Source organism: Elephantulus edwardii, unplaced genomic scaffold (assembly GCF_000299155.1).
Source record: "Elephantulus edwardii isolate Elephantulus edwardi_28Jun2011 unplaced genomic scaffold, EleEdw1.0 scaffold00237, whole genome shotgun sequence".
NCBI classification, from domain to species: Eukaryota; Metazoa; Chordata; class Mammalia; order Macroscelidea; family Macroscelididae; genus Elephantulus; species Elephantulus edwardii.
Genome location: NW_006399987.1, coordinates 712,092 through 733,817, shown reverse-complemented (window position 1 = coordinate 733,817; position 21,726 = coordinate 712,092). Strand labels below are relative to the sequence as shown.

General features: G+C 41.1%; 1 protein-coding gene across 1 annotated transcript; it reads right to left on the bottom strand.

Moving 5' to 3' along the window:
• Window positions 1-4,507: 4,507 nt before the first annotated feature.
• Window positions 4,508-13,614, bottom strand: ZNF317 (zinc finger protein 317). Its single transcript, XM_006898749.1, has 5 exons — window positions 13,584-13,614; window positions 12,006-12,145; window positions 11,647-11,773; window positions 6,990-7,072; window positions 4,508-5,827 (listed from the first exon to the last, which is right to left on the bottom strand). The coding sequence occupies exons 1-5, from the start codon at window positions 13,612-13,614 to the stop codon at window positions 4,508-4,510; spliced, it is 1,701 nt and encodes a 566-aa protein (XP_006898811.1).
• Window positions 13,615-21,726: the final 8,112 nt, after the last annotated feature.

Genomic DNA, 21,726 nt, shown 5'->3' with positions numbered 1-21,726 from the left:
TCGTTCTTCAGTTCCTTGAGCTTAAGAAATGCTGAGCAAGTTCGGCCCTTTTGATTTTCTGACCCCAACTCCTTGCACATTTCATTGTAATATTTTACTTTGTCATCCCATGCTGCCTTTTGAAATGTTCTATTCAACTCTTTAGTATCTTGAATTCTTCCTTCTGTTTTGGCTTTTCTGCACTCCAGTGCAATTTTCAGAGTCTCTTCTGACATCCATTTTGGTCTTTTCTTCCTCTTCCGTCTTAGATACCCTAAAATACCACTCATAAGAACGTTATGAACAGATTGGAACCTTGTCCTATCTTGAGGCATACACACCATCTGACATACTTGAGCCCATGGTGGTAGTGATTATCTACCTGGTTGAGGGTCTTTCATGGACTCTCTTTTCCAAGTATGATGTCCCTTTCCAAGAAATGTTATGTGGCATCAAGTCACTTGCAACTCATAGTAACCGTATATACAGCAGCCTTAAACCTTGCGTTATCCTTGGTCAACCTTATTGTCTCTGACACACCTACCCTCATTAATCCAGTCAATCAATCCATATCTCATCAAAGGTCTTTCTTGTGCTGTTCCTCCACCCTCCCAAGCATGATGGCCCTCGCCAAGGACTGGTCCCCCCTTGCAACATGCCCAGTTTATCAGAAAAAGAAGCCTCAGAAGCCTCGCATTCAAGGAGCAGCCTGGTTTCAGCCTCTCGGACAAACCTGTTTGTTCTCCTGGCAGTTCATGTTATATATTCACTACTCTTCTTCAGCACCACAGCTCAAAGGATCAATTCTCTATCACCCATAGTCACTCCAAGTCATTTGTGCCTCCTAATAACATGTCCAAGTTATGTGAAATGAAGGTTTGCCATCCTCGTCTCTAAGGAGCTCTCTGGCCACACTTTGTCCAAGACGTTTTGCAGTCTATAGGATACTCAGTTCCCTTCTCCATCATCACAGCTCTAGGGTATTGATTCTTCTCCGAAATGCTATCCTTACTCACTGTCCAGCTCCAAGATGCTTAGCAAGTGATTGAAAAGACCATGGCCTGAGTCTCGTGCACCTTAGTCTTTAAACTGGCATCACTGCTCTGCAGTAATTTGGAGAGATCCCTGAGAGCAGACTTCTCCAATGCATTACATTTCTTGATCTCCTGACCACTGATACTAAGTTGATAGTAGAATCTAAGATGAATAGCTCCTTTAGACCTCCACACTATCACCGAGTTTATTTTTTCACTATTACTCTTCTAACATGTGGTATTATTAGGTGCCCCAATCCCAACGTGAATGCACAGCAGAATGAATACAAAAATTCCCGATCCATCGTCATAGATCTGGAACATAGAACTGTAAGCACATGGCATAAAGAAAATAAGAACTCTTGAGTCAGACATCAGCTTTCAAATCCACATACTAACAGGTTGATCACAGCTAGGCTTGTCTTCAATTCCTCGTATGTAAAACAGAAATGCTAGTATTATTTCCAAGAGCTTTTGTGGCACTAGTGCATCTTTTTAATAGACAGGAACAGAAACTTTTAAGATTTGATTTCACGTTGGTGGTGAACACTGGTTGAGCACTTAGCTGCTAACTAAAAAGTTGCTTGTTTGAATTCACCACCCCCTAGGAGAATGTGGTAGTTTCTGTTAAGAAATACAGTCTTGGAAACTCTATGTGGCAAGTCTTGACTCCACCAGCTGCTTTATGGGATAAAGATGGACAATCTCCTGTGTGACTCACAGTCTCTGAAAACCTGCCGAAGGGGCAGCCATGAGTTGGTCCCAACTGCACAGGTTTTGAGTTTAAAGGTTTGCTATGGATTGGAAACAACCCAATGGCAACGGATTTAGGCTAATTTTTTATGAAGATTATCAGCTTGTGTCACGGCTGGTAGATTCACACAGGGACCTTTCAGTTATCACTATGACATCAGCACTTTGTTATCCTTTTTTTTAAAGGCTATCAATTAGAGTTTATGGAATATTATTAAGTTTTTCAATCCAATATTGAAAAGTATGATGCATTTTATAACTATACATAGAGAAGTTATAAAAATTGGCCAATGAACAGCTATATGGGGGTGTACATTCACATGAGTAGAACAGCCATAAATAGAAAATGGTGAAATCAAGAGTATTTGAAACAAAGTTTATTTTTTCCCCCATGTAACATGAAACTGAATGCAAGATTTTCTATTTTTCCATGTAACACAAGTCCAAAAATAACAAGTCCAGTGCTAGTGCAGACACTCAAAGCAGCACTGGGGCAGCCAGGATCACTGGCCTTTTCTGCATTTCTCCTCACCTAGTGACATTCATCCTGTGGTCTTAATTAAGAACCTTGAACACCGGTACTGGATCTCTTTTCAGGGTTGAGGGTGGAGAAGAAGAAAAAAAGAAGGGTGGGAAAGTATAGAGAACAAATCAGACGAAACTGACCCGTTTTAAAAAAACTCACTCAAAAGCCCAGTGACTTCTGCTTGTCAATGGCAGTCTGGGGCACAGAGATGCTCTAAGTACGAGATCTTCAAGGTGGGAAATTTGAAAAATAGCAGTTTCTTAATCTCTCAAAACCGAGACTTCCTTGATACGAAAGATGACAGTGGCTTCTGGGGAGCAATGAGAAAGTTGTGACACAGGAAGTCATAAGCACATTAAAAGGTCTATGATGTAATAAATACCATGCTCTGATCACAATGCTTTTGAAATAGATGTCAGTAAAAAATAGGTACTAAACATATCATCCATGATACAGTGTACTTCTGAAAATCTAACCAGTTAAGAAGTTATCCAAAAAAGAATTTCAACATAGCAAAAATGAAGTTACCACAGAAACCACTACATACTAACTTTCTGTGATTAGGCTTAAGGGTTATTTAGAGAAACAAAATTTTAAAAAAGATTGAAAAATAACAAGCTAGGTCTGTTTTTATTATAAAAGACTAATAACAGAGATCTTATTTACTGGTAAATTTCTTCTCTCCCATTATTAATTCTCATCGGCACAAGAACTGAGGTGCTGTGGCTGCAGTAATTTTGCACACTGACTACATGCATAGTGCCTGCAGGGAATTGTCATTATTTCCTTACCAAGGAATTACAATGCTTTGTAAGGGTCCCCTCATATGAACACTCAGATATTTTACTAAAAGCGAGGACTTACCTCGACAAATCTACCTCAACAATATTCAATTTGGGGTGGATAATTTTTTTGCTGCATGTAGGGGTGGGGAAGTCTTTGTTTGTTTGTTTTTTTACTGGTTGCTGTCAAGTGATTCTAACTTAAGGTGACCCCACATGTGCAAAGTAGAAGAGCTCCACAGGGTTTTCAAGATTGAGCTTTTGGAAGCATATTCTAACTCTGCCTTCTAAATGAGACGCTGGGAATTGAACTGGTTACCTTTCAGTCAGTAGCAGATTACTTAGCCACTAGCACTACCAAGGAACTTCCCTGACATTGTGGAATATTTAATAGCATCCCTGAGGTCTTTGCACAAATATGTAAGTAACACTTCCTCCCTTAGTTATCAAAAGTCCACCCCAAACTCTGCCAGTGAGTTCATTCTCACTGACGATTCATTACTAGATTTCTGAGGCCATAAATCTTTATGAGAAGGAACTAATGGTTCTTCCATGAAGAATCTAGTAATTTCAAGATGCTGACCTTTCAGCTAGAAGCTTGACATTTTACACAATATGCTTCCTGGAACCAGGACTCCTTTTCCCATTATAACCACTAAAGCCCCACCAGACATTAACTCATTGTTTCCTGAACTTTAAAAAAAAAAGGCCCTGTTAAGAAGCATCACTGGAGACAAAGAATTGGCAAAGATTTTCTGTAAAGACCAGACAGCAAGTATTCTAGGTTTTATAGGCCACCCAGAGGGTCGCTATGAGTCGCAAATGACTCGATGGCACATAACAACAACAACAACAACAGGCCACCCATGGTCTCTGCAACATATTCTTCTTTAAAAATGCTTGGGAAAACCTAAAAAGTAGTAATCAAAATAGCCACATATTATTGCTGTACTGCGGTGGCCATATAAAAACAGGTCACAGTTCACAGACTGCTGTTGCTGACTTCGCCACATAAGTCTGTTTTCAGAATGATTTCTCCCACGGGGAATAGAGTGTGAAATCAGAAATGGTTTCCCAGTCAATGTGGTTAGGCCAACCTTCCTAGTTTGCTTACTCTTTCACCCAAATGGTATGTGGTAGTGCTAAAAACATTTCCACACTTAATACCAACCACGTGGAAATGTCTCTAAGACTTCGTATTTTATTAAAAACTGATTATACTCTGAACAAGTCTTTACACTGCAGACACACACTTTTGCCACAGCACTGTATCTCTCCTAAGAGTTGAAAAAAATGAACAATTCTGCAAAGCTATGACACCAACTGAAAGTCCCATAATTATTTTTGGTCCAGTAAAGCAAGAGCCCATAAAGGCTTTCTCATGTGTCTTGAGTTTCTTTCTACCTTGAACTCTTGTGTTTTGTCTTCAATGTCTACTGGAGCCTCTTCCACGTTGATGACACAAAAAGCTTTTCTCCCCGGTGTGTTTTGACGTGACTTCTCAGGGATGAATGGTCGCTGAAGGCTTTCCCGCAGGTGAGGCATTCGTAGGGCTTCTCCCCAGTGTGGATCCGCCGGTGCACATTGAGGTTAGAGCCTATGCTGAAGGCTTTCCCACAATGATCACACTCATATGGTTTCTCTCCTGTGTGAGTTCTCATGTGTGTGTTGAGGGTAGACTGATTTCTGAAGGCTTTTCCACACTGTCTGCATTCCACGCGCTTCTTTACAAGATGAATGCTCATATGCCTCCTTCGTGATAGATAATCACCAAAGACCTTCCCGCAGGCAGCACACTCATAGCGCCTCTCTTGAGTATGTATTTTCCTGTGTGCTGTGAGGTTCGAGCTTGCACTGAAAGCTTTTCCACACAGATCACACCCATATGGCTTCTCCCCAGTGTGTGAATTCATGTGTGTCTTAAGGATCGACTGGTTTCTGAAGGCTTTTCCACACTGTCGACAGATGACAGGTTTCTTGACAATATGAATTCGCATATGTTTCCTCCGTGAGATACCGTCACCAAAGGATTTCCCGCACTCCGTACATTCGTACGTTTTGACTATCATGTGATTTTTCCTGTGCAAGTTGAAGTTTGATTTCCAGCGGAAGGCTTTGCCACACTGAGTGCACTCGTAGGGCTTCTCCCCGGTGTGATTCCGGATGTGTTCTTTAAGGTGTGAAGGGTGCTGGAAGGCTTTGCCACAGTCATGACATTCGTAGGGCCTCTCTCCAGTGTGTGTCCTCTTGTGTGCTGTGAGGTGGCAGCTCCTACCATAGGCCTTCCCACACTGGTTACACTCGTAAGGCCTCTCCCCCGTGTGAATCCGCATGTGTATCTTCAGGGAGGAGAGGGTGCGGAATGCACTTCCGCACTGATCACAGTCAAAAGGCTTCTCTTTGGTGTGAGTTCGCACGTGACTACGAAGGGCTGACGGGTCATTGAAGGCTTTCCTGCAGGCGCTGCATTCATAGGGCTTCTCTCCTGTGTGGATCCTCCTGTGGCGAGTGAGTGAGGACCTGGTGGTGAAGGCCTTCTGGCACTGATGGCATTCGTACATGTTTCTCCCACTGTAAATGTCCACGTGTTGGGTGAGACGTGGACCATCTTTGAAGGCTGCCCCATAGTTACGGCGGTGGTAGGGCCTCTTCCCACCGCGACGTCCCATCTGCTGATGAAGATGAGCCCCCACGCTGAAGACATCAAAAAAGTGAGCAAATTCAGTGGGCTTCTCACCAAGTCCATTTCTTTCCTGTTGATTAAAGAATTGAGAGCTGAGTATTTTCCATGTTCACTACATTTACTGGAATTTTCTCTCTCACATAAAGCGATCTGAATAGGAAGCAAGCATATCATTATGATTAAAAGTCATCTTTTTTCCATGCAAATGCCCTGTTCTGCTCCATTTGTGCTCCACTGATCATAGGAAGTGAATGTGATGTAATAATGCTGTACCATGTTATGTATGGGTACAGGGTTTTTTACATCCAAAACCAAAAAGTCCAAACCAACTCCCAACAAGCTGATTTTGACTCGTATTAAACCTGGAGGACAGAACTGTCCACAGGGTTAGCACCAAAATACTTGGACCATGGCACTAATGATGTTGTTAAGTGCCATCGAGTCGTAGGTGACTCAGCAACCCTATGAACAAAAATCCTGGACACCTGTATAACTTTTGTCCTTTCTCCAGGTTCATAGGGTTTCCAGAGTGGATGCTTCTCCTGCTTCCAAGCTTGTTTTAATTGGGGAGCTCCACCAAACACTGTCCGCCATGGGTAACTCAAGAGCAATGTGCAGTAGAGGGGAATAATCTCAGGATGGCCAGGTCAAAGTCACAGAGTGTGAGGATCATAATCATCCGGGATGAGGCATGTTCTGAGAAAGAGCAGGCAACCCACTCCACTGACGAGAGAAGACACAAAAAAGATGCCGGCTGCCTGTCCTCTTAATTCCATGCTTCTGACCACAGCAGTTATGTTCAAAGAAGGAATTACAATTATAAATAAAATACTTCTACCTAATGTTCATCAAAAGATCTAATCCCAATGACAACTCAAAAATGCAAAAAGGAATTTTTAAAAAGGCTTAATAGGTTCAAATTACTACTAGGACTCCTTTTTTTTACATATATAGTTCAGTAATTGTTCAAAATGAAATTAAGCCTAACATTCAATATGTGAGACAAGGTCATGGAAACATGTATTTATGGAAGCTCTAAGTGAAGACGTTTAGGGTTAGGTTTAAGGTTTTTCCCACCAAACTGATAATTATTATCTTTGAGACACTGGTGCTTCCTGAGACAGGTCACTTGCTTCCAATGAGTTGCCTGGCTCTCTGGCTGCTTTCCTAACTTAAGGTAGCCCCAGTCTCCTCCTAATGTGGAAGATCAGGATATTCCAAGAAATTCTTACCACTATCACATCATTGCCTGTTTCCTTCCCAAAGATATCCTCCATGAGAATCGACCATTTTGTTTTGGATGGAATTTTCCAATCTGAAATAAAAATTAGAAAACATCAACTTTCTTGGAAAAACAAAACACTGGGATGAGGATGATGGGTAGATTTTACTTTTTTTTCCCCTCCTCTGCCCCTTCTTCTTCATTGCCTAGTCTGCTGATTTACAGCCTCCTAGAAACATTGGTGGAGGGTTGCCTATGAGTCAGTTCTGACTAATAGCAAAGAAATTTTAGTGAACGATAAACAAGACAATGAATAAAGGACACCAAAGAAGAACTGATGCCTCTGAATTAAGAGTGCTGATGAATACTGAGTATACTATGGACTACCAGGAGAATGAACAAATCTAGTCTTAGAAGAAGTACAGCAGAAGCAGAACACTCACTATAAGCAAGGATGGTGAGAATTTGACTCACATATTCTGGACAAATTATCAGGAGTGAACAATTCAAAGAGGTCGATATCATTCTTGGAAAAGTAAAGAGGGCCAACAGAGCCAGCAAAAACAAGAGGGTGACTCTCAATAAGGTGGACTGAAACAGCAGCTGCAACGTGGGTTCAAACATAGCAACGGTTATGAGGATGGTCTAGGACCAGAAGCGTTCCATGTTGTACAAAGGTTCACCATAAATGAAAACACATTTATTAGCACCTAACAAAAAAGGCATGCCATTCGAATCTACCAGCTGCTCCACTGGGAGAAAGATGGGTAGCCACCTCCAATGCAATTTGTTGCTGTTGTTGTTCAATGTCATCAACTTAAGTATGACCCACAGTGACCTGATAAGCAATCGATTCAAACTTTTTCCAATCCTGTATCATCTCATTATTAATCTCTGCCATTTATGAGTCTACTGCTGCAGGCACCGTGTCAATCCACCTAGCTGAGGTCTTTCTATCTTTCTTTGTCCCTCCACCTTTCCAAGCATGACGTCCCTATCCCAGGAATAGCCTCTCTTAGCAACATGCCTAATGTGTGGAAAACAAAGCTTTGTTATCTTTGTCTCCAAGGATCATTCTAGCTGCACTTTCCCCAAGACATATCCCATTTTTTTCTTTAGGCAGCTCATGGGATTCCCAGTACTCTTCTCCAAAAGCTCAAAGGCATCAATTCTTCTGTCACTCTTATGTACTGTCCAGCTTAAAGAGTACAGAAAGTGACTGAAAAGGTTATGGACTGAATCAGATGCACTTTAGTCTTCAAACTGATGTAACTATTCCTCAGTAACTTGGAGAGGTCCCTGACAGCAAATTTGCCTGATGCAGTATGTGTCCTGGTCTCTTGACTGCTGCCACCAAGGATGCTGACCATGGATCCACTAAGACAAAGTTGTTGAGCGTTTCAATCTTTTCTCCACCTAACATGGTGTTACTTACCAGTTCAGGGGTGAGGATTTTTGCCTTCATGATATTAAGATGCAATCCATATTGAAGGCTGCATTCTTTGATCTTTTACAGAAAGCACTTCAAGTTCTCCTCACTTAAAGCAAGCAAGGGTGTGTCATCTACAATAACAGGCTTTTGATGAGTCTTCCTCTGGTCCTGATGTCATACTCTTCTTCAAAGAGTCTAGTTTTTCAAAAGATTTGCTCCGTATACAGATTGAATAGGTATGGAGAGAGAATACAACCCTGATGCACCATTTCTTACTTTTAAACTATATAGTGTTCCCTTGCTTTGTTCACACAACAGTCCCTTGGTCGAAACATAGACTTTACATGAGCACAATTAAGTGTTTTGGGATTCCCATTCTTCTAAATTTTAGCAAATAATTTATTATCATTCACAGTCAAATGCTTTGCATAGTTGATAAAGCACAGACAGACATTCTTCTGGTATTGTTTACTTTCAGCCAGGATCCACAAGACATCAGCAGTGACATCTGTGGTGCCATGGCTTCTTCTAAACTCAACATGAACTTCTGGCAGTTCTCTATTTACTGTTCTAGCCATTTTTGAATGATCTTCTGCAATATTTTGTTTGAATGTAATATTAATGATACTGTTGATAATCTCCACATTCTGTTGGATAACCTTTCTTAGGAATGGGAATGAACATAGATCTCTTCTGGTCAGTCAGCCAAGCAACTGTCCTCCAAATTTCCCTGCAAACATGGGTGAGCGTGTTCAGGGTTGCAAACATGTCAGCTGGTATCCTCTCAATTCCTTGTGCCTTATTTTTTTGCCAATGCCATCAATGTAACTTGAACTTCTACATTACCAGTGGTTCTTGATCATCTAATTCTTTTGGAATATTTCAGTGTCAGCCAAATCTTTCTGCTATAGTGATTTTGCATATTCCTCTATCTTTTGATGCTTCCTGGATCACTCAGATGTGTGTCCTTTGCATCTCTCAGTATTGTAACTTGAGGCTTAAATTTGGTTTTCAGTTTTTTCAGCTTGAGAAATGCCAAGCAAGTCCTTCTCCTCTTAACCTCCAATTCCAGTTCTCCCATTATATTTTGTCTTCTAGAGCTGCCCTTTGAAATCTTCTATTCAGCTCTTTCACTTCAGCGTCTCTTCCCCGTTTTGGCTAATCAATACTCTAATGCAATTTTTAGGGTCTCTTTTAATATTCATTTTGTTTTTTGCTTTCTCCTTTGTCTCTGTATGAACTGCTCTCTTCACAGATGATATCCCTAATGTCATTTCACAAGTTGTCTCGTCTTCTATTATTGATGGTCAATGTTTCAAATGTATTCTTAAGATAAATTTTAAATCCAGGTGGGATAAACTTAAAATCATATTTTGGTTCTTGGAGACTTGTTTTAAATATTTTTCAGCTTCGAATAAACTTGTATCTGAGCACCTGATGTCTCTGTTTATCGCCAGCACCTGGTCTGATTCTGACTACTGATTTTCACTGTTCAATAGAGGGTGAGCTATGAGTCATTTTCGACTCCAAGATAACAACATACACAACAACATACAATGTACATAACAACAACAGCAAAAGAAAAAAAACCACTAAATGTGGAAAAGCAATGTGAAAGGGAAATAAGCAAATAAATATTCAAAAATGACTTCTGATGAGTTTGGCTATATGAGATTTAAACTTACTGCCATCGAGCTGATCAGAAATCACAGTGATCCTAAAGTTCAGACAGAGAACTGCTCTCTAGGGTTTCCAAGGCTGCAACCTTTAAGGGAGCCCTAGTGGTGCAGTGTGAAATATAGACTATTAAACAAAAGATTGGCAGTTTGAAATACCAGCTGCTCTGGGGGTGAAAGATGGGCAGTCTCCTCTTGCAAAAGTCTGCAGCTTCAGAAACACAATTGAGGGTCACTATGAAACAGAACTGCCTTGACGGAAGTGGGCTATTCTTTTTAAGTACAGATAACCAGATCCTCTCTCCATCTGAGCTGCAGGTAGGTTTAAAGTACAGATGGATGGGTTAACAGGCGAGTGTTTTGATCAAATAAAACCCAACTCTCTGCCACTGAGTTGAATCCAACTCATAGCGACCCTCCCTCGGGCTTCTAAAGCTGTAAATCTTTAAAAGGAGGAGACGGTGTAGCAGCTGGTGGATTTTAACTGCTGGCCTTTTAGTTAGTAACCTGATGGTAAGTAGAACCAACACATTACAAAATATAGCACTAGGACTCCTTGTGTAACCACAGGAGTAGAAATTTAATTCAAGTCACTGGGAAATCATTCTTCAGGATTGACAATGGTATCAAAAGACAGTACCAACAGAAATGGTGTCTAAGAAAGAATGAATAAAAACATAGGACTTACAGACTAAGAGACAATTAGCCCAGAATATCTGTGATAACATGCTTGGACAGCAAAAGTAAGCAGTATTTTAAAACTTCCCAGTTGATACTCCTTAAACTGCCTTGCTATGATCACTGAAAACGATCAATTCCCGAACGTACATGCCCATTTGCCTGGTGCTCACCTGGACAGGTGCCATGGTGTGCTCTCCTTTGCTCTGTCCTCAGTTCCTCTTCTTGCTCCAAGTGGGAGATGAGGCTGGGCTTGCCAAGCTGATATCCTATTCATGGGGGAAAGGCACACGATGAGGGAGAACTGAGCAGAGGATACGCCCTTCCATTACCCTACAGTCAACGCGTGTTTAATAATGATGAACAACTCTGATTTAGCAGTAAAACAGTGTGCCAAATTTCTTTTAAAAAACACAGTAAAGATATTAAAAAAAAAAATACAAGGGAAATCTGGTGGCCTCCTGGCACGAAGCTGCACTGCAATCCCAGAGGTGAGTGGTTCAAATCCACCTCATGCTCTGCCGGAGAAGGACTGACAATCTCCTCCTGGACCAGTCAGATCCGATTTGACGATACATGCATAAAATATAATAAATTTTCTTTTAAAAACCCCAAAACAAAAGTTCTATACATTCAGTTCTAAGGGCGGGGAAGAGGTTTTGTATTTCAGAAACCCATGCTCAAGCTCAAACACACACATGAGGATTTTCAAAGTGCCATGTGATGGAAAGGACTCAAGAACCCTGGGGAGACCATCCTGAGGGCAAGGGCCTGTTCTGTTTGTTCACCACTGTGTTCCAAATCCCAACAAAGGTCATAGAAAATACTGTAAGAAGTCACTGAAGTCACGAATGGATAAAGTGAAATGATGCTAGCCTTACCCACTGAAGTAAGGTTGCTATAGTTCTCCAGCATCACATCTTTATACAGTTTCCGCTGAGAGGAATCCAGCAAGGGCCACTCTTTCTCAGTAAAGTCCACAGCAACATCCTGGAAAGTCACTGACTCCTAAAACATGGTATACATTCTGAATCAGCGCGAATTAAGTCACAGTTCACAGCGAGAAATAAGTTCACAGTTTCCAGAGGCATGTTGTTCCTGCTTCCAAACTAGGCCACTAGAACATCTCAATTAGGCATCATTAAGCCTGGGTGAAGAACTAAAAGACATTCTAAATGTGCTGGAACAGAAGACTTCTAGAGTCTTGTCTACTCTTAAGGAGCCATAGACATTGGTTTACCTGAGAACCAGCGCTGGAGGCTGTTTGAGGCGCTAAGTCACTGCAAAGAAACAGGTCTTCACTCTGGCAACAGAAGTGGTCTTTCATAGAAAGAGGACATTCCAACTCCTGAAGACAAGCAGAGTCCTGGACGGAAATAGCTAGAGGAGAAAAGAAGATAGTTGAGAACCAAAACCTGTCCAGCATCAAAATACTGGCAAAGGAAACTGCTCCATACTAACCAGCAGTTTCCACACTCCCCAAAACACAGATGTACATGAATGAGTATTTACACACTGACACGCGCTGAACATTTCTTAAGATGCAATCAGAAGACCTTGCTCTGTTCACGGACAGAAAAAGTTCTGAGAAGTAGAACGGTCGCTTGCTCTTGTTTCTTCATAGTAAAAAATGGGGTAACGTCCAGTTATCTGCCATCTGCCCACTCTTTACGTACCAACTATACATAACTCCCTTCCTTCTCCAAATCCATTCTTCTTGTCTGGTGCTGTCAAGTCAACTACGATTCATAGAATAGGTCTGAACCCTGCCTATCCTGTACCATCCTCAGTCTCCAATATCACTGAGCCCATCACTACAGCCACTGTGTCAATCTACCTTGTTGCAGGTCTTCCTCGCTTTCACTGACCTTCTACTTTTCTCGGCAGGATGTCTTTTTCCAACAACTGGCCTCTCTTAACAACATGCCAAAAGTGTTAGAGATGAAGTTTCACCATCTGTGCCTCTAAGGAGCACCCTGGCTACATTTCTTCTAAGACTGACTCGTTTCTTCTTTTTGTAGTCCATGGGAAGTCCACGGGCTAGTCAATCCTCTTCTCCAGAACCACAATTTAAAGGCACCAATTCTTCTGTCATTCTTATTCACTGCCCAACTTTCAGATGCATATGAAGCAACTGAAAATACCATGGCTTGGATCACGTTCACCTTAGTCCTCAAGTGGACATCATGCTCTTTAGTACTTTCAGAGTGGACCCTGACTGCAGATTTTCCCAAGACAACACATCTTTTTATTTCTTGACTGCTGCTATCATAAGAGAGCAAGATTATGATGGCTGGGGGCCCATGAAACTCAAGAGAGGGAACAGAGACACTAAGTATGAGAGGTCCCAATGTTGCTGTTATCGTCTTCACTGTGGTGTCTGCAGTCCCCAAAGGGTCCAAAGGGAACATTTCCTTTCCATAGACCAGATCCAGCAGCCTGGCTCCCTCTCCCACTCCTGGATGCCCTTCCAAGGTTACAAACGCAGATGATCTACAAGACTAGGTCTAAGTAAAATGAAACTGACAACTTCAATTTTTCTCTTCCACCTATCATTTTATTGCATACTGGTCCAGTGGTGAGGATTTTCTTTCTTGATGTTCATATGTAATCCATACTAGAGCTCAAATCCATAAAGCCCTCAAAGTGGGAAAACCACCCAGGAGCTCCTGCAGCTTTGCTCATACCCTTCTTTACAGTCTATCCACCCACTCCAGGAAGCTCTCTCTCTCTGGCTGCACATCCCTGTTAGCCCAGGGATGCCTCTGTACAATAGAGGTTTGCATAAACTCAATTTCTGATATATTCAAGAACTTACCTACAGTGGGAGACAGACTGGGTGCAGCCATCCTGTGACAGGGATGAGAATTCTACTCCTCAGTGAGGCTGCAGGACAATCAGGAAGCTCCTCCTTTTCTTCTCAGTCCTCTCCAGACAGGCATCTATAATAAATGGGAAGAAAAGTAACCCAAAAAGCCCACTGCTGTTGAGCTGATTCCAACTTACAGTGACCCTGGAGGACTGGGCAGAACTGCTCCAGAGGTTTCCAAAACTGTACTCTTCATGGAAACAAACTGTCTAATCTTTTTCCCCACATAAAGTCAAAGGCTTTCCATCTCTCTGCTTAGCAATATGGTTTTTGTTTTTTAATTTTATTCGTTTTAATGAACACAGAGATTTTGGATATCCACTCATTCATTGTTGCACTTCTCCCCCTGCCCCCCGCCCCCCAGTTCACTCTTCTCTTTGAAAAGTAAAATGTCTTTTTCAGCATCTTATTTTATGAGCAGCAAGTCTCTAACCAGAGACTTTTATCTTACCCAAGTCAAACCTCCAGGGAGTACAGTAACGGTCTCCAGCCCACCTAAACTAAGATTCACTCTTTTCTTAAAAAATTTTTTTTATTATATTTTGTGTGTGTACCGTCAAATCGGATCTGATTAGTACAGAAGGAGATTGTCCCTCCCTCTCCAAAAGAGCATCTGGTGGATTCGAACTGCATACCTCTGGGATAGAAGTGCAGCTTCTTGCCACTAGGCCACCAGAGCTCCCGTAAGATTAACTATTACCAAGTAATTTGTCATTAAATTAGTAATGTTCAACTATTTTTTTTTTTTATGTTCAATTCTACTATTCATTAAAGATTTTGGTCTAGACTTGTGTTCTTAATCCCTGCCATCCCTCAGGATGCTTCCAATACCCATGGGGAGCTTACCAGGTCCAATAACTCTGCCCCTACACTATACACAAAGCACACATCCTTGGTCACAGCTAACTGTGTCATTACAGGAATTACTTTACTTTCCAGATAATGGTTCAGAAATCTGGTCTCTGGAAATATTTGTATATAGCCTTCTTCTCACATTAACTCCTCTACTGGAGAGGATTCCAGTCCACTCATACTTCTGTTATCTTACCCCTCAATATCCACCACCTCTTCCATTACTCCACTTAGTCCGCTGAGACTTATCATGGTTTTCAAGAACTTATTCAGATTAAAGAAACAGCCTTGGATAATTCCAACCTCCTACCTTTTCCCTGAATCCACTTGGGAAGAAGAGTCATTCATTTGGCATCCTAAAAAACTCAAAGTCATTGACCCTAAAGAAAAACATACTAGACAATCTAATCTGTCAGTGTGTCTAAACTAACGTGAAAATCTTGCTAGTCCTTCTACACTGAAAACAGAATTGTTTTGCATCCAGCAATTTTGCATTACATTCCCCAGAAATTCTGATTTTTAAAAGGCTTGACTCATACTAAGAATGTGAAAGTAGAATTTTAAAAATAACAGAAAGATGAGAATATGATATGGATACGCACATCATAAAATCTAACAAAATAGCCAAAAAATATAGAAATAGTGATCAATTTCACTAAATTCTGGGAAACTGTAAAATTAAACAACAATGTCATACCAATGCATTGACTAATCAAATTCATTGAAAATTCCATATTCTATTGATGTGAACAAATATGGATCTCTTCCAATCAGTTGGCAAGATAACAATTTTTCAGCTTTCTCGGTACAACCTGGTGACATCAAGGCTGCATCTGTTTACTGGAACATGTCAATTGATACTGCATGAATTTCTGAGGCCAAATTTTTTTGCCAATGCCTTCAGTGAAGTTTGAAAATCACCGCTTATCCTCAATGGTTCTTGATCATACTCTTCTGAAATGGTTCCATGCCAGCCAATTCTTTTTGGTACTGTGACTGAATATTCCCTCTATCGTCTTTTGATGGACCATTCAATATTTTGCTCATAGTATTTTCTAGTATTTCAACTCAAGGCTTGAATTTTTTGTTCACTTCCTTCAGCTTAAGAAATGCAAAGCAAATTCTTCCCTTTTTATTTTCTGCCGCCGCCATATCTTTACGTAGTTCATTGTAATATTTTGCTTCGTCTTCTCAAGTTGCCCTTTCAAATTCTGTGCAATTCTTTTACTTAGCCACTTCCCCCCTTTATTTTGCCTTCTCAATGTTCTAGTGCAATTTTCAGAGTTTCTTTTGACATCAGTTTTGGTCTTTTCTTTCTCTCGTCTTTGTAAAGACCTTTCACATTCTTCATAGATAACATCCTTTATGTTGTCCTACAGCAAGGGGAAAACAGTTCTTGGAAAGGGACGTCATGCTTGGGATGATGGAGGGACAATGCAAGATAGGAAAACCCTCGGTGAGATGGACTGATTCAGTGACTGGGGATATGGGGGTAGGTGTGTCAGAGACAATCAGATTGGCACAGGACAGAGGAGGGTTTAGGGCTGTTGTACACAGACAGAGTCCCTGTAAGTTGCAGGGAACTCGATGGCACATATCAATAGCAGCTCATCAGGATTTCTATTATTAGTTGTTCAATGACTGAACCTATTCTTGAGAGGTTTTTAAATTCAGGTGAGAGAGACTCAAGGTCTTATTTTGGTTCTTGTGGACCTGTTTTAATTTTTTTCAGCATCAGCCTGAACTTGCACACAAGTAATTGATGACAGTCAGTACATTAATATCACATGCATGTGAAATCTTGCTGAAGATTCTTTTTAAAAGGCTGGAACAGTACATAAATAGAGAACTGCCAGAAATTCAAGCTAAATTTAGAAATGGCTAAAATACAAGGGATATCACTACTAGTATCAGATGGTTCTTGGCTAAAAGCAGAAAAGATGTCTGTATTTTAGTCATCCTGCAAAAGCATTTCCTGTGCAGATCACACAAATGATGGCTGATATTGAGAAGAATGGAAATCACAGTGCATTTAATTATACACACACAGAAACTTGTACCTAAAGTCAAAGGTGTGCGTCAGGGAGGTATCCTCTCTCCATACTTATTAAATCTGTACACACAGAGCAAATCATTTGAGAAGCTGGACTGTATGAAGAATGTGGCATTAGGGTTGAAGACTGATCAAAAACCTGCATTTTGCAGATGATACAACCTTGCTTGCTGAGAGTGAGGACTTGAAGCACCTAATAGAGAAGTTCAGAAACAATTGCCTTCAATATGGATTACATCTCAGAGTCAACAAAGCACAAATCCTCATCACTGTGGCAACAGGCAGCATCGTGCAATGCCTTCATCTTGCTTGGATCTACACTCAACACCCTTTGCACCAGCAGTTCAATCAGGAGAGATAATGCATTGAGCAAGTCTGCTGTCAGTGACCTCTTCAAAGCGCTAAAGAGCAATGACGTCACTTTAAAGAGTAATGTGCACTTTCGCCAACTCATTATCCTTTCTCTTATTTGCTATGCATCCAAAACCCAGACAACTGACTAAGGATAAAAGATCTGATACATTTTAACTGTGGTGTTGGAAAAGAGTACTGAATATCTCATGGACTGCCAAAAGAAGAAACAAGTCTGGCTTCGATAAAGTGTGACCAGGGTGCTCCATGAATTTGTCTTCAATACTTGGGGAATGTTGCTAGGAGGGGACAGTCCTTGGAGAAGGATATCATATGTGGAAAGGCAGGGGGTCAATGTAAGAGAGGAAGTCCCTCGATAAGATGAATTGTCACCGTGTCTAACAATACGCTCAAGGATGGTCAAGACAGACTAAGCTTCAGGTCTACTGTTCACAGGGCTACTATGGGTCACAGCTGACTTGATGGCATCTAACAACACAAGTCAAAATTCAGAGCTCTGGTGGCTTAGTGGGAAAACACTGTGCTGCCAACCCAACAGCACGCTGTTCAAATCCACCAGCTGCTCCAAGAAGAACGATGCACAATCCTCTGGCTCTAAAAATCAACTGGAGGGTCAGCTATGAGTCAGTTCTGACTGGAGGGTACAAATAAAAGCAACAACATTGAAAATTCAAAGTCATAGCCCTGAGCCAAAACCGAATCATAGCTAATCCTCCAGCGGGTTTCTGATGCTTTAAATCGCACAGGAAGTGACTGCTCATCTTTCTCCTGTGGAGCTGCTGGTAGATTACAAACACCAGGGAGGTTCCAACCTTTGGGTTAGGAATGCAACTCTCTACAGATTATACTACAAGGGCGCTCTACGCACATTCACTAGAAAAGATAATAAGGGTGACACTGTGTTTGTGATGATGCCTGCACTGTAACTCTCACATACCTCTGCTGGGTGTCCAACCACTTCAGGCAACTGTTTGTCAATATCTACTAAGGCCAAGCTCACTCTAAGCCTATCACCTAGCTCCTAAAGGTACACCCCAGGAGAATGCTAACAAATTTGTAGCAAAAGACCTAAGTAACAAAATGAGCACAACAGCAATACTCAGTAACACAAAATGCAAACAGCCTAAATATTCACGAAGAGTAGAATGTGTAAGTTATATGATGCTTATGCATATAATGAAACACTACACTGGCAGAACAGCTCCTTACCACTGGGCCACCAGACATGAGGACGAATTTTCCACTATTGCACCTGTTCCAGGCCATGTTGTTGTTATGTGTCATCAAGTCGCCTGAGACTCAAAGCAACTGTATGTACAATAACCCTAAACCCTACTCTATCCTGTGCCAATCGCACTGTCTCTGACACACCTACCCCCATTACCCCAGTCACTGAATCAATCCACCTCATTGAGGGTCTGCCTCTCCTGCGCTGTCCCTCCACCCTCCAAGGCATGCTGTCCCTCTCCAAGGACTGGTCCCTCCTTGCAACATGTCCAAAGTATGTCAGATGAAGCTTCAGAATCCTTGCCTCCAAGGAGCAGCCTAGTTTACCCTCTCCAGGACGAACCTGTTCGTTCTCTTAGCAGTCCACGGTATATTCAATACTCTTCCCCAGCACCAAAGCTCAAAGACATCAATTCTTCTTCTATCCTCTGTAGTCATTGTACAGCTTTCTGATGCATAGCAAGTGATTGCAAAGACATGGCCTGTATCAGGCGCACCTTAGTCTCCAGACTGACACCACTGCTCTTCAGTACTTTGCAGCAGATTTTCCATTGCAATACGTCTTTTAAGTTCCTGGCTGCTGGTGCCAAGAGTATTGATTGTGGAGCCAAGCAAACTAATGCTGCTAACAATCTCAATCTCTTCTCCGTCTATCATGATGCTGCCAATTGGCCCAGGGGTGAGGATCTTTGTTTTCTCGATATTAATCTTCAATCCACATTGAAGGCTGCAGTCTTTGACCTTCTGCAACAAACGCTTCAGATCCTCCTGAGTTTCATCAAGCAGGGTTGGGTCAACTGCATAACGCAGACTGTTAATGAGTCTTCCTCCAACTGTGATGCAACATTTTTCCTCATAGAGTCTAGCCTCCCAGATCATCTGTTCTGCATATAGGTTGAAAAGGTATGGAGACACAAAACATCCCTGGTATACACCCTTTCCAATTTTGAACCATGCAGTGTTTCCTTGCTCTTTTCTGACGACTGCCTCCTGGTCCAAGTATAGGTTTCACCTTAGCATGATCAAGTGTTCTGGGATTCTCAGTGTTCTCAGAGTTAGCCTCAGTTTGTTGTGATTCACACAGTCAAATGCCTTTGCATAATCAATGAAATGATTGATCCAGGTCATAGTCTTCATAATTGCTTGCTATGAGTCAGAAACCTGGGCAACAACTAGGGATGATATAAAGAAAATGAATGCCTTTGAGCTGTGGTGCTGGAGAAGAGCATTGAGTATACCATGGACTGTCAGGAGAACAAACAGGTTCATCCTAGAGAGGGTGAGACCAGGCTGCTCACTGGAGGCAAGGGTTCTGAGGCTTTGTCATGCTGCAGGGAGGGACCAGTCTGAGGGTCATTATGCTGGGAAGGAGGGACAGCACAAGAGTGGAAGACCATCTATAGATGGACTGATTCAGTGACTAGGGTAATGGAAGGTGTTGTGTCAGAGACGATAAGGTTGGCACAGGATAGGGCACGTTTCAGGGCTACTGTATACAGGGTCACTATGGATCTCAAGTGACTTGATGGCACTAACAATAATAACAATATGCAACAATATCACTATAGTTCACACAATGCTGAGAATCCAGACAAAACAGTACATATTTCTATAACACAAAGACGGGCAAAATTATTCTATGTTGGTTGAAATTAATTGCCCCATTTCCAAACCGTTGTCTTCTATTAACATAAACATAGATTCAAGCACCCTAGATTTTAAGACACACACTGCAAACAATTCTCTCCAAATAATGAGTAAAACAAAAATCCTTCCATTGTTGGGCTCTATCCCAGAGTTTGAGTAGATCTGGGGTGGGTCAAAGAATGTTTCAGTAAGTTTACAGCTGATGCTATTTCTCTGGAGATCACACATTAAGAACAACTAAAGAAGTGAGCCTCAGCCTGACAGCTGACTTCTCACCAGTAACAATGGAAACCAGAACAAAGTGGAGTCATCAAGTTTCTAGAATGACTTTCCAAATAGAAGCCTATGATCACCAATATGATGTTGGTGTGTACCACTAAGTCATAATCAACTCATAGCTGACCTTCCAGCAGTTTTTTAAAGGCAGTAAATTGCATGGGAAGCGACTACCCCTCTTTTTCCTGGACATAAAAAGACATACAAATAATTTCAGAAATCTGGAAAACAAACCTTAAGCAAAAGGCCAACGGTATTCTGCTGAATCAGGAACATAGTTCTCATTTATAGAGTTCTCATTTCAGAAGTGGGCAGAAGACTAGCATTGCCATATATACACAAGGACTGATTAAAACTGTTTCTAGAACTGGCTATGGGGTTCCCCGTCTTGGCACATGGCATACTGTGGTTAGAGCTACGATTCCAGGAAATCATTAATAATTGTCCCTAATTCCTTAGTTCTCCATGTAATCTATTTTCAACAGTCGCCTTTGATGGAAAAAGCCATATGGCCAGTTTATTGGCCAGAAAAAATGCAAACAGTGTTAGAGGCTGTGTCAAGAATCAGTAGTGTACACACACACACACACACACACAAAAGAATAAGTAGTTGAGGCTCTACTCTAGACTTCCAGATTCCACAAACCAAGCGCTTCAGAATTTAAGCTCCAAAATATGACTTGTATGAGGGACTGCATACTGGTCAACAATTATAATTGAAGGAAGAGAAAAAAAAGGACATACGTTGTAGCATAGGTTCAAAATTGTTCAAGTATAAAATAAAAGGTTAGAATTTCAAGGGAAAACAGACCAGGTCAGAATTAGCATTCCCACTAACAGAGCTGAAGAAGGCAATCCAATAATTAAACAATGGGTGAGGACTAAAAATATTAAAAACAAGCTGACTTTAAGCAGTATCGCCTAACTTTAAAAATACAACTGCATATGAAGCCCCAAGAACAACTCAGAAAATGGTATTAATCTTGGATCACAGTGCAATTAAGTTAGTAAACAATGATGAGGGAGAAAAAAAAATCAGAAAACTCTCACTCATAAAAAGCACTGCTGTCAAGCCCAATTCTTATTCATAGGAATTAAAGGTAAATTTTTTAAATAATTCAAATGCTATTGAGGCTTAATATCTAATTTAGGACCAAAGCGTAATGAATACTACTGCATTCCAATTCTTTTGGGATACAATAAGCAGGCATTTTAAGAAAGCGGGAATACCTCCTTCTCAAAAATAAATACAGGAAACAAAGAGTTAAAGAATAGAAAGTCGTAATATAAAATATACACAGTGAAAGTACAAATAAATCAATCAAACCTTCAGTGAAATAATGTACAAAGTTGATAAACCTTCTGACACAATGTGTTGGTGGTTTTTTTTAATTAAAAAAAAACAACATATTGTGAATAAAGTTAATAACTTGGAGAAAATGAATAAAGCACCAAAGAAATGTTACTTAACACAAAGAACCAGAGAACCTGGATAGTCTATGGCCTTTAAAGAAACTGAAACAACAGCTTTAAAACATTCAACAAAGAAAGTAACAGACTGAGAAGGTTTTTCTACAAAAAACCTCCCCGAAGAACACCAATCTGTCTTGAAGAGAGCAGGCAGGGCGCTCCTTAGGAACAAAGGTGGTGAGACTTGCTCTTGCA